We start from the raw sequence: 16512 nt of genomic DNA on the forward strand, positions 1-16512 counted from the left end.
AGACAATAAAAGACTTCCCCCCAAAAATCAAGATGAAGGTGGATTACACCTGAAACCCACCACCTGAGGTAGCCCTCTCACTTACATACACACACTTACATGCTCCCCCTCTCTTACACTCACAGACACGCACACTCCCATTCACATTCTCTCATACATGAAATCAGGTTGAAAATATTTCAAGCCTTTTAATCCATATCTATAGTTACCTATTCTGTATCTGTCAATCATATACCAAACCATTCGTGTGTCATCTATCTCCATGTCTGGAACAATGCCAGACTCTTGCTATGTGTAACTACGGTATTTCTGTTCTAACAATGGGCTATGGTAATGTGTGTGAAATGTGACATTGGACTTTCTGCTACAGTAACTTATGCCTGAGTCTGTTACTCAGAAATGTCATTAGAGGACAATGTGTGAGACATCTCCCCAAGTCTGTGGCCTTTCTGTGTCTCTGTCTCTCAATCCCAAGTCTTCTCCATGGTACTGACCAGACCTTAAGCACCATTCCAGAATGTTCACCTGCTAGCCAACTTTATCACAGTTCTCTTTGCCCCTCTACCCAGCATACCCGTTGTCACCACAAACCGATTCCAGACCTCCTAGGATAATGCCTTAAGAATGCATGTAGCTCAACCCTGGAAAAGGACATCAACACTGCCTCCATAGGAACAGGTGTTGCTGCCTCCAACTAGAATAGTCAAAAAAAGTTAAGCTAACAAGACCTTCTGAGATATCACCCTGTAACACAGGATACATAAGTTCATTTATAAAGGTGTGTAAACATTTGCATACATGTAGAAGTAAACCTGGAAAATTCCATGCTACAGAGTTAATAGTGAATATTTGGACTTTCTGTGGCCCTTCAAGCTCCATAGCTTTGGAGTTGCTGTTTATATCTTTGAGTTGGAGTCTCTGTGTCCCAGGCTGTTCCCCCCACCCCCATATAAAGCTGAGAGTGACCTTGAATTTCAGATCCTCCTGCCTCTACCTCTCCAGCATGGGCCACAACACCTAGTTTTATGCAGCGCTGGGGATAGGATCATGGGCTTTGTGTACATCAGGCAGACCCTGGCTCCATGGCGTGGCATCTCCTAGTGTCTAAATTCATAAATCAAATGAGCACGTGCTGACGTGTAGTAAGAAAAACTGCCATAAAAGTAGGGTGAGTTAACCCTTATGAAACCTCTGGGTAGATGCTCTATAGACACTTGGACTTTTAATATCTGCAGGTGACCTCATGTTACCTTTTCAGAATATAAATTTCCAACAGGAAGGGCCAACAGGAATTCCTTCAGAGGCATAAAAAAAGCCCAGGATATCATTTATGCTGCTTACAAAAATAATACCTGTTGGTGTGCCAAAAGTGACTAGACCACACTTGAGTTGTTCTTACACTGCTCCAGGCTTCTGGGGACCTCGGGCTGTCTGTACTTCCCTGGAGCCACCCGGGCTTCTTAGCATCCAGCCCTACTAGCCTCACCATGTGGAATAAGCTCATCTGCATTTACATAAACAAGGAAAAGCTCTACTCATTATTCTGGAGAACAGTTCTGGGAGAGGAGTGAGACAGAAGACAATGGAGCAAGCCTCCACCACCCGTATTAGAAAAACAAGCAGAGGATTTCTAGTGCACAAGGCCACAGCCACAGTGAATGTATTATGGCCAAGCTAGAATAGTGACTGCAGAAGCCTTGGGGCCTGGGCTATTTGCATACTACAACATAGAGAGTTCACCTTGGGACAGGCCTCCCAGTCTCTTAGAAACATTTCAGGTACATGCTCACACTAATGTCACATTGCTGGTGAGTCTCCTGAACTAACTAACATTAGGAACATGAAGACCAGAGAGGCCACAGGAGTACGAAAATTTGGGCTTAAAACTAGTGTATTTTGGGGGGAAAGGGGAGATTTTGAGACAGGGTTTCTCTGTGGCTTTGGAGGCTGTCCTGGAACTCACTCTGTAGACCTGGCTGGCCTTGAACTCAGAGATCCACCTGTCTCTGCCTCCTGAGTGGAGGTGTGCACCACAACTGCCCAGCTAAACTAGTTTATTTTTAACAATTGCCTTAGTAAGTATACAAGATAATAGGCTTTATGTACTTTGATCACAACCATTCCATATTATTCTTCCTTGACCCTCCTCCTCTCAAATATACCTTCTGCTTTCATATCTTTTTTTAAAATTAGATTCACATATGAAGGAAAATGGGAGTCGGGCTTTCTTTCTAGGTCTGGCTTTCTTCACTTAACATGATTCTCTCCTGTTCCATCTAGTTTTCAGCAAATTACAACATAGCATCCTGTTTTATGGCTGTATAACATATCATAGTTTACAAAATAAACTAAGTTTACCAGAACAGAAACACCATATGGTTCTGCTATTCCATTTCTGGGAGCCAAGGTCAGCACACAGTAGAGGGCTACACACTCATGTCCATTGTGCCACTACTCACAATAGGCAAGTTGTGAAAATAGGCAAGCTTATTCATCAATAGATGAGTAAAATCTAGTTTATTAACAGCTGTAAATTTGAGGCAGCCTCTTAACTCCCTGTGGGTGGAACCTACTTTGTAAAATGTAGAGCCCAGGCCAGATGTAAGTCTCTAGACTGTATATGGCAATTTTGACTTGTCTCTTTCTTGGTCTTATTTTTGAGACCTGATCCTCCTCCAGGGCAGTAATCCTTCACTCACTGAATCTGTCTTCATCTAGTCACCACAGAAAACCGGGGAAGAAGCTCACCAGCAGCCTTACACACTCAGATTGCTGTTTTGAAATTCTATGTCTGGAATGTATTTTACGGCATTTAGTTTATAAGCTGTTTGTGGTTGGAGACACTTCTGGTTTTCTTCTCACTTTTTTTTTTTAATTAGGAGACTCCTTAATACGTATGTTATCACACTCCACTGAGCTGAATACATTTCATCTCCAGCTGTGTAAGACACACGTGTGATTACCCCTTGTAGTCTCTCCTGTGGATGACTGCTCTGCTCTGCTTCTTTCTCCAAATGCCTACCAGACAGCTGTGCTGTGTTATACTATTTGATGAGTTTCCTATTTTATACCATTCCACAAGTCACCTAGGGTAGCAGTTTTGGTTGGCAACACAGGGTTCCATGCCGTGGGTCACCTAGCCTTGTCTCAGCGAGGGAGCTGGCGAGGACACTGGCCTCTTTTCCAAGGCAAATGAGATGCCAGGATTACCCTGTGTTCTAAGAGAAGGGGAGGTAAGGCGTTTGACAGCATGACTGACCCACAGGGAAGTTGGGATCAAGTCTAAAAGGCAGTCAAATAAAGGGTTCGAGATGTAAGAGCCCAACAAACTCAGGTGAAAGGGTCTTGAGGCCACATGACAGCAGACAAGTTAGGAATACAGATGAAGGGATCCCTGGGCAGACAAGGGACCAAAAAATCCATAGCCAGTGTGGTGTGGGTGAACGGAGCTGTCAGAGAAGTCGAGTCCAGACAACAGAGGCAAAGATCTGACATCTTGGTTTGTTCCTTTTCATGGCATGTCATTCTGAACAGTTATTTACCATGGGATATAAAATTCTCCATTTTAGAACTTACCCTTTATTCATTTTTTCTTGCCTTCCTCCTCACAAACCCTTTAAATGGTTTTTACTTAGACTTTACATATTGAAATACTTGGCAAAAAAATGTTCATTCCACAATGACACCAATTTCAGTTTTGCAAATAAAACCCCAGGCCTCACCCACATGAAGACATATTTGTTAGAGTAGGATCCCATTAGGAAAGTATGTACAGTCACTCAGTGACACCCTAACCCACTTTCCATTCAACATTGGTCTCCAAGATTGTCATCCATGAGAGTTTTGTGATATTCCTAGCCTGTCTTTGACTTGGCACATGGACTTATCACTCTCGTCATTTTATATTTAATGCCACGCAGCACATCTGGCATGAGTACATATAGACTTTCCAGAATGTTCAAGAACCAAAAGGATTTTGACACTCTTTTAACATAAAAGTTAGCAAAAAACATTTCCCCCTTCCTTCCAGAGGACATTTCGGGTGGAGGATTGCTGGATCCTCACAGTAGGCCACACCAGGGCTGTTAGTGTCAATCATTCGGCATTCTGTGGTGCTGAGGACTTCCCTAAATGCAGCAAAATGCCCATGAGAATCAACTTTTAATGAGTAAAGGTTTGTTTTGGTTCACAGTTTGGGGGGGGGGGTTCAGTCATGATGGTATAGTCCCAATGAAAAATGCCATGGTGGGAATATATGGAAAAAAAAATACTTCATGAAATCCAGGGAGAGACAGAGATACACAGAGAAACACAGGACACAGGGAACTGAGAGACTGATTGTGCATATACGATCACGCATACACACACCCCCCACCTACACACCCACACACCCACACACAGAGGAAGGGGGGGGAGGCAGGCTAGGGAGAAGAGAGAGGAAGGGATAGGGCCTCAATGGCTCCTTCAAGAACACGACTCTAATGGCCTAATTTTCTTTCACTAGGCCCCCTCTTCCAAAGGTCCCAATAGTACTATTGGCTGGACACCAAGCTTTTGGATGATACTTTAGACCCAATATACATCACGAGCATCCAGTTTGTAGAAGGTGGAGAAAGACTGCAACCTTTTCTTGCAAACAGAATTCCTGACAGACAGGCCATTTTCCTGTGCTTTACCTCATTGGGATACAATAAAATGAATAAAAATAGCTCAGCTTCACTGAGAGGCTTGTTGTGTATGCCAAGGGCTTTCCACACACATGACCTCATTCTACACCGATAACAGGGGAGGAATCTAGTGCTATTATTACCCTCCCCCACCCATGCCCTGAAAGGAACATAGCTGATTTTTTTTTTTTTTCTGCACCATGAACACTGTCAGAACATTCAGTACTCCCAAAGATGTGTACCTTGCCTCTGCAACAGTCCCTCTCCAGAGACATGTAGGGGCCTGTCCTGGTGCCACAGAATGTTCTACTTCAGGGTGGGGCAAGTTCTTCATTTTTAATTTCCAGGATGGAAAGTCACTTGATCGCTACTGGAGGTTGGCTACAGCATATGCTTTTGTTTTCACACCACTCGTAGGACTTAAATCCAGCACCTTGCATATACGAGGCAAGCTCCCTAGGCCTGAGCTCCATGTCCAGCCCTTGTGAACACTTTCTACTTAGTATTGTTCTAATTTTCTTTCTGTTCCAGTGGTAGATACTCTAATCCAAGCAACTTTAGGAGGGAAAAGCTGAATTTTGGCTTAACAGATTACAGTCTCTGGTGGCACCTGAAGACAAACCATGGAGGAACTCTACCTGCTGGATCTCTCTTGTGTTTAGCTGCTTTCCTACACAGCCTTTGGGCATCACTATCATCCTAAGGATGGTACCACTGACAGTGGGTTGGAGCCCCTACATCGATTAAAAGTCAAGACAATCTCCCTCAGAAATGCCCTAGTCTGGTCCAGGCAATTCCTCAATGGTGGCTTTCCTTGACTAGAGGTGACTCTAGGCTGTGTCACATTGCTAACTGGGACAGCCACTGTACATGGACCCCACCTGCAGCATCGCATGAGGAGAAAGAGAACTGGGACCCACATCTATTTGTTCTGCCAAGAAAACCCAACTTTGAAAGAAAGTGAGTTTAAACTTAAACCCACTTAAGAATATGAATTTGCTGAAGTGTATTGAAACACAATTGAAACCATAAAAGATTATATATATAAAATCTTTTATATATATATATTATATATATATATATATATATATATATATAATAAATATATATATTTTGGAGATATATATATCTCCAAAATAAGATAGCCCGGAAGAAAGATGCATCCCTCTCCACACATCACCACCAGGTGTTCATATTATGCAGTGTCTACTCTCTCAACAGTAGTATCCTTCTTGGTCATAAATGCTCCCTCCAATTCCTTTCTGTTAAAATGCCCTTCGGGTAGATTCCTTTTCCCGTGCAAGCAGGGAGACAGCCTGCTTAGCAGACTGGCCTGCAGCCCACCGTCTGCTTCCCCGGCCGGCCCACCCTCCTTTGTGTAGTCTGTGGGTGGAGTGAGCCGCTGCAAAGTGCAGCCAAGTGGAAATACAGAAGCCTTCTCTTCTCTTAGAAGCTATTTATTGTTCTCAGAGGAACCAGCCCATCAAAGAGCGTTGAGCCCCACCCACTCCGCCCAGCTTCCAGTTCTTGACTGAAAAATGTTAACATCCCACCAGACACCCCAGACACATCCTGAAAGATAATGCTTGGACCCTGATCCCCCCCCCCCAACCCTCCACTCCATCCCCACTTTGGAGCAGGCCTAGGGTACCCTGTCAGCCAACCTGTTTAAAAACCATCTCCTTTCTGTGACCCAGGGCAGCTCACACCTCCTCCCCCCCGCCCCAGCAGTGATTTATAGAAGCCTTTGGTTGGCCCACACATGGCACATTTCTTATTTTGCTCTTGCACTCAGCATAGTGTCCAGAACTCGCCTTTCTCCCCACCGGAAGTGTGTGACCGCAGAACTGAAGACAGGATGAGTTTTCAGAGCCAATGGAATCCGACCAGGTTGATGCCCCAGTTGGAGTTTATCAGATGATCTGGAACATTCTTTTGTTAGAATGTTTCACTGTGTCAACAACATGAACATTAAGTCATTTTCCTTTCTGTCTTATGAAGGAGCACCAGGCCCAAGAATGTCTCCAGCCAGTTTGACAAACACAAATGTGCATGTGTGGCGATACAGTGAATCACCTGGCCTGGGAAGAGATGTTGCGGCTCATAAATTCGGCACTCAGCATACCCGCCCCACTTTGTGTTTTTCTCTGTGTGTCCATGACTGTATAGCTAGTCTCTTCCCCAGTGCCTGGCTGGGTTTGGTTTTTTTTTTTTTTTTTTTTTTTTTTTTTTTTTTTTGAGACAGGATTTCACTATGCCCGGAACTTGCAATGTAAACAAGGCCGGCCTTGAACTCAGAGCTCAACCTGCCTTTGCCTCCCAGTGCTAGCACTAAGGTATGTCCGTGTGTGTGTGTGTGTGTGTGTGTGTGTGTGTGTGTGTGTGTGTAAATAGTAACGTTCATAATCACCTTAGATGTTGCTCAAAATTGAAAATGCCTGAGAAAGGCTACCATGGTATGCTTCCTGCTGGCCTCCTAGGATAGCCTTCTCCTTCTGGGTAGATTGGTCTATTGCCTCTGGTCACCTCATCTGCCACACACTCCCTCACAGTTACAGGTACTCTTTCTTACCTTTAGGTGGTTCCCTCAGGCTGGCCCCTCTTTCCAGGACTTTCTTACCTTCTTTTTCCACCCTGGTTAACTCAACTGTCAGATACTGGTTTGAGTTTTCACATTCGTATTTCTGTTAGCATTGCACATACCAACTGTATTAAACTGCTTAGCTAATAGTCATGTTTAAGATGATACATTCCATGGCCACAGTCTCCACAGGACTTTGCACATCAGTAGAGGTTTTTAAAAAGTGTTGGAAGAAGGGGAGGGTGCAAAGAGATCAGGAAATGGCTAGTGCAGTAAATGGTAATAAACACTGGCAGTTTCTCAGGTACCTCCTCCCCCCTTTTCTGGTCTCAAAGAGATGGAATATCTAAGCAACTGGGAGCGATCCAGTATGGAAGTGACACCCCAGTCCACCTCACCATCTGAAAATATAGACCCTGCAACATATTGCTGTAACCTCTGAGCTACCTTGTCTGTTCTCTTTTTAGCCATTCAGTCCACTTTTGAAATGTTTTATAGAAGACAAGTGTAACGCTGATAAAGCCTGCCACCTAGTGGGCATTCAGATGATGACATCTTTTGGAAATGACTTATTTTCAATCTTAAACTTGAAACTGTGTCTGTCCTAGGACGTAGCATGTATATATCTCCTGAAGCTGCCTTCCTCAGGCTGAGAGTGGCTTGGCTCTAAGTTTATTCCACTGGACCTATCACAGATGGAGGAAGGTGGCAGCTCAGGCAGTAGCCCAGGAGAACAGCCCAAATTCAGGGTTCATCCTGCCACTCAGCAGCTCCAGCCATCTAGCTCTGTGAGTCATTTTCCTTATTGAAGTAAAATGGCTAGATGCTGGAAGGGCAGGGAGAGAGAGGATGAATGGTCAGCAGGTACAATGTTCCAGGTAGGCATGGGATTTGGTCCTCTTATGTATTACTCCATGGGAGACTATGGCTGAGGATACGGCATTGAATATTTCAAAATAGAAGAGATCATTTAAAAGTCCTCACCATAAAGAAATGAAAAATGTATGAGGTGGTGAATATGCTAAATATTCTGATTTGATTATGCACATTGTGTACATATATAAATCATACCTCCACTACCATGCGCAATCACCATGTGTGAAAGGGAACAACAAGGCTTAGTGGCTAACAGCACTGGGCATCTTTCAGAGGACCAAGGTTCAATTCCTAGTATCCACATGGAAGTTTTTACTCCAATTCCAGGGGATCTGCACCCTTTTCTGACCTCTACATGCAGCAAGCAGGAACAAGGTGCATATAAAGGCAAAACACCCATATACATAAAAAAAAAAATAAAAGCATGCCAACTTCAAAAAACAAAGCCAAACATGGTAGCCCATACCTGTTATCCTTAGTACTTAGGACACTGAGGCAGGAGGATTATAGTGAGTGTGAGGACAGATTAGGTCACAAAATAAGGCCTTGTCTCAACTTTATCCCCCAAAAGAACAAAAAGGAAAACAAAGGAGGGGGTTCAAGGGACCTTAACTTGAAAGTTCAGTGATGTGCTGGAGATATGGCTCAGTGGTTAGGAGCGCTTTCCGCACTGGAGTTGGGATCCCATGCCCCCATTACACAAGCCAGGAACCCCACAAAAGCCTACAACTCAATGACCTTGTTCCCATAGTCACTGTAGGGGGCGCTGAGGAACACCAACGAAGAGACCTCCGTCTCTGGTAAAAGGCAAGACCAAGACCATAGACTGGATGTGGGGATGTGACAGAAGCAAGCAACCAAGGCGATTCCCTCCCTCTGCTATTGTAAGAACAGGGAAGGAAGAAGTGGGAGAAGGAGATGTCAAGAGACTCTAGGGCTCCATTTACTCCAAGAATTAGGCAATGGTCTCAGTAGCTGAGAGAGAGATGGAGATTAGATGTTTAAGGGCAGAAAAAGCTGGGCTTTGGTGGTGCATGCCTGTAACCTCAGCACTGGAGAGACTCGTAAGAGTTCAAAGGTCAGCCCAGGCTCCCCATTAGGATCTGTCTAAGAAAAACTGGAAGAAAACAGTAATAAACAGAAAACTTCCAGTTTAATGGAATGTTTGTTTTGGATCCTGGCAGGAGTGTTCCCTCCTCTGGAAACAGGTCTTCTAGGCCAGCAGGAACAGGAAGCAAAATGTTTCCTAGTGGGTCATTAGGGGTGATAGTGAGTGTAACTATTCCCTTTTCCCACCCCTGGATTCCTGGACTCATGGATCCTGGCTGTGGGAGAAACTGTACCAGGTACTGGGTACTAATTTAAAGGATATACCACGCTGGACGGGGGTGGCGCATGCCTTTAATCCCAGTACTCTGGAGGCAGAGGAAGTCGGATCTGTGAGTTCAAGACCAGCCTGGTCTACAAGAGCTGGTTTTAGGACAGCCTCCAAAGCCACAGAGAAACCCGGTCTTGAAAAAACCAAACCAAACCAAAAACAAACAAAAACACAAAGCATATACTACTTTCCCCAGCCCCTCAAAAGGCCATTCCAGCTTCCTGCCAGGTTGCCTGCTTCAGGTTGGTGGGGAACATAGTAAGACCTTTGCACAAATTATCTTTACCAACACATTCTTAACAAAATGTGACAGAGACACTCATGTCGATTTAAATGTTGCAACTGCAACTGGTCCTGTGCCCTTAGCTGATATTTACAACACCATGATCATGGGCCCGCTGCCACACTTCTCTGCCTGTGAAGCAAGTCCCTCAGTTCAAGGTGAATAAAGCATTCTGTATGTCCACAGATGGTAGCTTTGGCAGAAGTATTACATGCAGGGAAAGTAAATCCATAACCAGAATAAGTATCTACTGCAGTAAGGATGAAGTGTTGCTGTCCTTTCCATGAAGGAAGTGGTTCAATGTTGTCAAACTGCCACCAGGTCACTGGCTGGTCACACCAGGGAATAATGCCATATCTGGGGCTGCTCAGTGTTGGGTTTTGCTATTGGCAGATCTGGTCCTCAGCAGCAGCTGGAGCCTGTCAGCCTTGGTGAGTGGAAGTCCATGTAGTGGAGCCCATGTACAACTTTGCCACTATGGCGATTTTGTTCATGGACAATGACCAGGATGGCTGGGGAAAGAGGGTGACTGTCCACAGAGTGGGTCACTATTGACATGATTAACATACTCCTCTGTTGAAGTCACATTTTGATGAGCATTTACATGGGACACAAGTATCTTTCATCCTTTGCCCATAGAGATCTATCCACATATTTCCTCCCTAAACGTCCTTGCCTCCGATTTTCTAACCATGTTCTTTTCAAGTCACTGACCATCCAGCCAATCCATTGGCTACAGTCCACGAGTCAGTGAACAATCGCACACCTGGCCATTTCTCTTGCCAAAAACATACACATATACAACCATGTGAACTGCCAGAAATACTGCCCATTGTGAAGATTTCCCTTCACTGGTGTCTTTCAGGGTGTCATGCTATAGCTGTCCACTTCTGGGTGGTGCCTGCATAATGTGTGGAACCATCAGCAAACCAAACCCTAGTCTTTTCTTCCTCAGTCAACTAATCATAGGGATACCCTATATGCTAAAAATGCATGATTTGCAGCAGATGGTAGTGTAATGGGAGTAGTTTGGGCAAACCTCATAACTTGCTTGTGCCTTCAGGACCTGCTAAGGATCAATTACATACATACCACTTGGTAATAGATTGTTGATGTGCACATCCTACTTTATGGCTTGGTGGGTCAGATAACACCCAGCTCATGATGGGCAACTGTCAAGTGTTCAGGTTTTGCTAAGGCCTAACAACTAAGAGCTGTCTCTCAAAGGGAGATTATTTGTCTATGGTGGTAGAGCCTTGCTCCAAAATCCCATAGGTCTCTATGTTTCACCTAATACAAGTGTGCCACAGGCTCCAGAGAGCATCCCCATCTGCCACTGATACCTCAAGCACCACCAGGTCTGGTGGATCACATGGTCCAAGTGGTAGAGCAGCTCACACAGCAGCTTGGACCTTGAAGAGCCTTCTCTTGTTCCAGGCCCCACTCAAAGCCAGCAGCTTTCTAAGTCACTTGGTATTTGGGTGAGAGTAACACACATAGGTGAGAAATGTGCCGTCTCCAAAATCCAAATAGGCCTGTCGTGGTTGTGGGAGTGGCCAAGTGCAATAACTTATCCTTTGCCCGAGAAGGACTATCCCTGTATGCCCCACACCACTGGACTCATGAGAATTTCACTGAGATACAATGTCCTTGGATTTTGGTTGAACTTATTCTCATCCTCTGATGTGTGTATGTGTTAACAAGTTCAAAGGGGTTGCTACCTCCTGGTGCCTTGGTCCAATCAGCATAATGCCATCAGTATCATGAACCTATGTGATATTTTGTGGAAGAGACAGATGGTCAAGAACCCTTTGCACAAAATTATGACATAGACTGGAGAGTTAAAGCTGTATATATCCTTGAGGCAAAGCTATAAGGGTATGCTGCTGGCCTTCCCAACCGAAAACAAATTGCCTCTTTCGGTCATATGGATAGGTATATGGATAGGTACAGAGAAAAAGACATTTGCTAGATCAATAGCTGCATACAATGCACCGGAGATAGATCTGCAGAAATAAAGATACCACATATGGTACAGGAGCAGCAATTGGAGTCACTACTTGAGTTTTTGATTGTCTGTGCACTGGCCAGATAGGAGAGTTAAAGTGAGATGTGGGGAACCACCATCCCTGCATCTTTCAAGCCTTGATGGTGGTACTAATTACTTCAGTTCCCCTAGGGATACAATACTGTTTTTGATTCACTATTTTCTTTGGCAGGGAACTCTAAAGGCTTCCATTTAGTCTTTCCAACCATAATCATTCTCACTTCATAGGTCGGGAAACCAGTGTGATGATTCTGACAACTTCTAAACTTATCTATCCCCAATATACATCTGGGATTGTGGAAATAACCACAGGATGAGTTGGGGGACCTATTCTGAGTCAGACTTCAGTCAAAACTCAGTTATCACCTGGCCTCCATTATCCCCTACTTTTTTTTCTTTTTCTTTTCATTTTTTTATTTGAATTAGAAACAAGATTGATTTACATGACAATCCCAGTTCCCTTCTCTCTCCGGTCCTCTCCTACTACCCCCCCCAACTAAAGCCCTACCTATCACATATCCTTTCTTCTATTCTTCACCTGACTCAACCTTTCTGCTCCCTCATGACCTCTGCATCCTTCCTCCTCTTCCCTTCTCATTCTCATAGCTCCCTCCTCTCTCTTCCCATGCTCTCAATTTCATAAGCCCCTACTTTAACAGGAAGGCCACAGTGTTTCTTGGGGGTCTTCCAGAATCAACATCAATACAGAACCAGTATCCAATAAAGCCTGGAAAGTCTTATTGTTTCCTTTCCCCCAGTGTACAGTTAACCCTTGTAAAAGGCTATGGGTCCTTCAGGGACACAACCGGAGAAAGGCTAACTTTAAAACTTTTAGGTGTTTTATCAAGGTCCTTCCCCAGGGTAACCTGGTTGTTCCTTCATTCAAGTAGTTCTGGGTCTGCAAACTTGAGCAAGTTGGAAATCAGTTCACAGCTGAGATTTTTTTTTTTTTTTTTTTTTTTTTGGCCACGGCCCAATGTAGTCTTTCCTTCATTTGTTGGAGAATTTTTCCACTAAAAAAAAATATCAAGCAGAAATGCAGTAGGCTTCTTTCTTATCTATTCCATACCTGGAAACACCAGGATTGATTAGCCAGTACCAAAGCTCATGACATCATAAACTTCAGTTTGCCTGTGCTGACTGTTATGGTGAGGCCATTATCAACATTGCTTTGCCTGTACTGCCCCTTTAAGACAACAATAACCTTACCTCGGAGACTCAGTGCCACCACCTGACACAATGCTACTTTGGGCTCCAATTAACCCCATTGCAACCAAGAAGCAGCATCTCCAGCCCTAAAGTATGGCTCAAGGAAAGGAGCAACACACTCTTCAATGTGCTGGTGCCCTCTTACCTTTTACATCTTAGAGGATTACTGAAGAGTAGCTCTTATGGACCTTCAAATTGTGGTGGATTAGGTTTTACACAGCATACCCACTCTAGCACTGCAATTTCCCTAAGCCTTAAAATCCCTTCATCAACACTAAGCCAAGGAATCAATCAGGCATCTCCAACTCCTTTTCAGTCAGCTATCTTTTGACAAATGCTTCAGCCAACCATTCAGACTTTTGACATTAAAAAAAAAAAAATCTATGCAAGCTTTCATATTAAACCTAGAATCTCCACTTACTAAGCCTGTATCAATAAACTCAGTCTGATGCAGTTTGGCGTTCCTTCCACCGTTATCTCACACTCTTAAAACCCATCCCACACATATTCTCCAGACTTTTGCTTGAAGGCATTAGCAAACTTGTTAAGCTCTTGAGTGGTGTAGCACACTTCACGGACTACACATTCTACCTCTTCCTAGGAGCCTGCTTAGCCTTATGTCTGGTTATAGGTCTAGAGGCAACTTTTGGTGGGCCCTGAGGATGTTAAATATTATCTTGCCTGGCATCTCCTTCAGAGGTCACTGCTGGTTAAGGATTAAGTCCCTCAAAAGAGGCTAAGATTAAACACCATGACCAAAAGCAACTAGGGAGGAAAGGGCTTATTTTACTCACTGTTCCTTATAACAGTTCATCATCCAAAGCAACGAGGGCAGGAAAGTCTCTAATTTACACCATGGACTGTTAGTACTCTGAGTTTCTAGGTGAGGTTTCAGTAACTGGAGAGACATCAGTAACTCTAGGTGTTGGCAAACTGGAAAGTCTATTCCAGATACCTAAAATACAACTCATACTTCAGTTGCCCTAAAGCCACTTCTGATGGCAAAAATCTGTATTTGCATTCTCTAAAGGAACAGAACTTATAGAATAAATCTAAGAAAAAAATCCCCCACAGGTGTACCCAGACAAGTGGGTTTTAGTTAATTCCAGATGTAATCAAGTTGACAACCAAGAATAGCCATCACACAGACTATTATCACGACATCCTACTTGTACCCAAGGAAACCAAGATGCAAATTATTTAGGTAACTTCCAAGATACAGAGTTTTAACCCTCAACATTCCTGCATACTGTAGCTGGTACTCAGTGCTCTTCTTGGTACCATCTGAAGTAGACTCTCCTGTCTTGCTTTCCACAGGTGTGTGTGTGTGTGTGTGTGTGTGTGTGTGTGTGTGTGTGTGTGTGTGTGTGTGTGTGTGTTTCTGGACCCAGAACCTTGCACACACAAGACAATGTCTCTATCACTGAGCAGCAGCTTTTCCATCTTCAATCATCTTAATCACTGCTGCTGAAGAAGCCCCACCCCCAGAAGATAGTCACTCAGACATAACAGATCTTTAGTCTTTGTGCCAATAATCTATTCACAAAAGTAAAACTGATCACATACAGTTGAAAGGTTTCAAACTAATTAAAACTGGTCACAAGGCAGTTTGCTCATAGGAACCCAATAGACCATTTTGGTTTTCCTTATGATTGTTTAAAAGACCATAAAATATTGAATACATTTTTTCACTAAATGAATTATTAAATATCCATTTCTGTGCATTATAAGTTTAACCAAGTTCAGTTGCCTATTGTCATATGGTTTCCTATGAAGTTGTGGGATGGGTGGCAACTTTTTAACTGTGGGAAGAATTTCACTAATTTCTGCCATAATCATAAGTCAATAATTCTTCATCCATTCTTTAGTTTTAAGATGATAGTTTAAAAAGAAATGTATTTCAGCTTCAAAGATCTTATTCAAAATGAGCAAAATATGAACTAAACTTGCCCTTATAAATCCAGAACATAGAGTTAGACTTTGGAACACTCAGCTCTAAATGGGATGTCTCCATCAAATTCCTCCCCTCAAAGCTCAGGGGAGAAGAGGTGGAAAGAGTGTAAGAGCCAGAGGGGATGGAACACACCAGGAGAACAAGCCCCTCCAAATGAACAAAGAAAAGCTCATATGAACTCACAGAAACTGAATCAGCATGCATAGGGCCCACATGGGTCTGCGCCAGGTCCTCTGTGTATATAGTATGGCTTCCAGTTTAATGTTTTTATAGGACTCCTGAGTCTTCAAATGAGTGGGCATCTAATTCTTGTGCCTTCTCTTGGGCTCTTTTCTTTCAGTTGATTTGTCTAACTCTGAAGTGACAGTTTTTGATTTACCTTGCTATATTTTATCATTACCTCTTAGAAGCCAGTTACTTTTATAAATGAGAGACAGAAGGCCCTCTTAGCGCAGTAGGCACCATGTCAGTCTCATAAATGAGAGACTGAGTGGATTCAGACAGGAGTGGAGAAGCTTGGAAGAGTATAAGGAGGAGAAATCATAATCTGGCAATATTATGTGAGAAAAAAGTTTTTTTTTTCCCCTGAGACAGGGTTTCTCTGTGGCTTTGGAGGCTGTTCTGGAACTAGTTCTTGTAGTCTAGGCTGGTCTCGAACTCACAGTGTGCTGGGATTAAAGGTGTGAGCCACCACCACCACTTGGCAAAAGCAACTATTTTCAATAAAGGAAAAAATGTACTTCCTTAAAAAATAAAAGCAGAACATTATTCTATTGTTTATACCTCATCTCATAATAGTGGTCACCTAGAAGGATGAAGACACTGTTTTATAGTCATGTAGAATGTGATGGTGGATGCCAGAGGTAATATGGCATCAAATGACAAGAAAAAAAAAACAACAACAAAAAAACAAACTCTCCGCCCATCACAGTGCAAAGGAAGCCAGCAATGCTCACCTGAGACGGGAGTCCTTGAAGGTATCCAGGTAGGTGGGGTAACTCCACTCCACTTTGCTTCCTTTACATCGGAGCTCTACAGTCTGCCCTGCCATCAGACTCATCGTAGCAGCAGGCTTCTGGAAGCGACCGCCGTCCATTGCTTGCACCATGATGGACTGGCTCTTTGGTGGTGTGTCAGCTGAGTCCCTGTCCTTTATTTTCGGAATCTTGGGTTTGGCCTTTTTGTTAGTAGGTTTGATTCTGTTGTCTCCTTGTTCCTTTGGACGTTTGCTCTTAGGAGGCTGTTGACCAGCAACTGCAAAGGTGTGAGAGGGAGACAATGAATGGCATCCCCAGAGCTTAAGAAGCCCACAGCCAATGAGTTCAATGCTTACCCCTGCTTTATGCTCAAATCCTTTTCAGCCACAATCAGAAGCCATGAAGCAATCATTTTTGATTTATCCATTCTTTAATTTTAAGACAAAAATTTAAAAGAACTATATTGCAGCTTCGAAGCTATTATTTAACATCAGCAACATATAAACTAAAAGTTGCCCTTATAAAACTAGAGCATTTTTT

The 16512-nt window shown here is 43.5% G+C and overlaps 1 protein-coding gene across 1 annotated transcript in view; it reads right to left on the reverse strand.

Annotated features, from left to right (window-relative positions):
• Positions 1-16512, reverse strand: part of Pdgfrl (platelet derived growth factor receptor like) — a 35638-nt gene that overhangs the window by 16916 nt on the left and 2210 nt on the right. The window contains exon 2 of the mRNA XM_035453003.1: positions 15952-16249. Coding sequence (XP_035308894.1) covers positions 15952-16249 — 298 coding nt within the window. The remainder of the gene's footprint in view (positions 1-15951; positions 16250-16512) is intronic.

This window comes from Cricetulus griseus (assembly GCF_003668045.3).
Source record: "Cricetulus griseus strain 17A/GY chromosome 1 unlocalized genomic scaffold, alternate assembly CriGri-PICRH-1.0 chr1_1, whole genome shotgun sequence".
Lineage (NCBI taxonomy): Eukaryota > Metazoa > Chordata > Mammalia > Rodentia > Cricetidae > Cricetulus > Cricetulus griseus.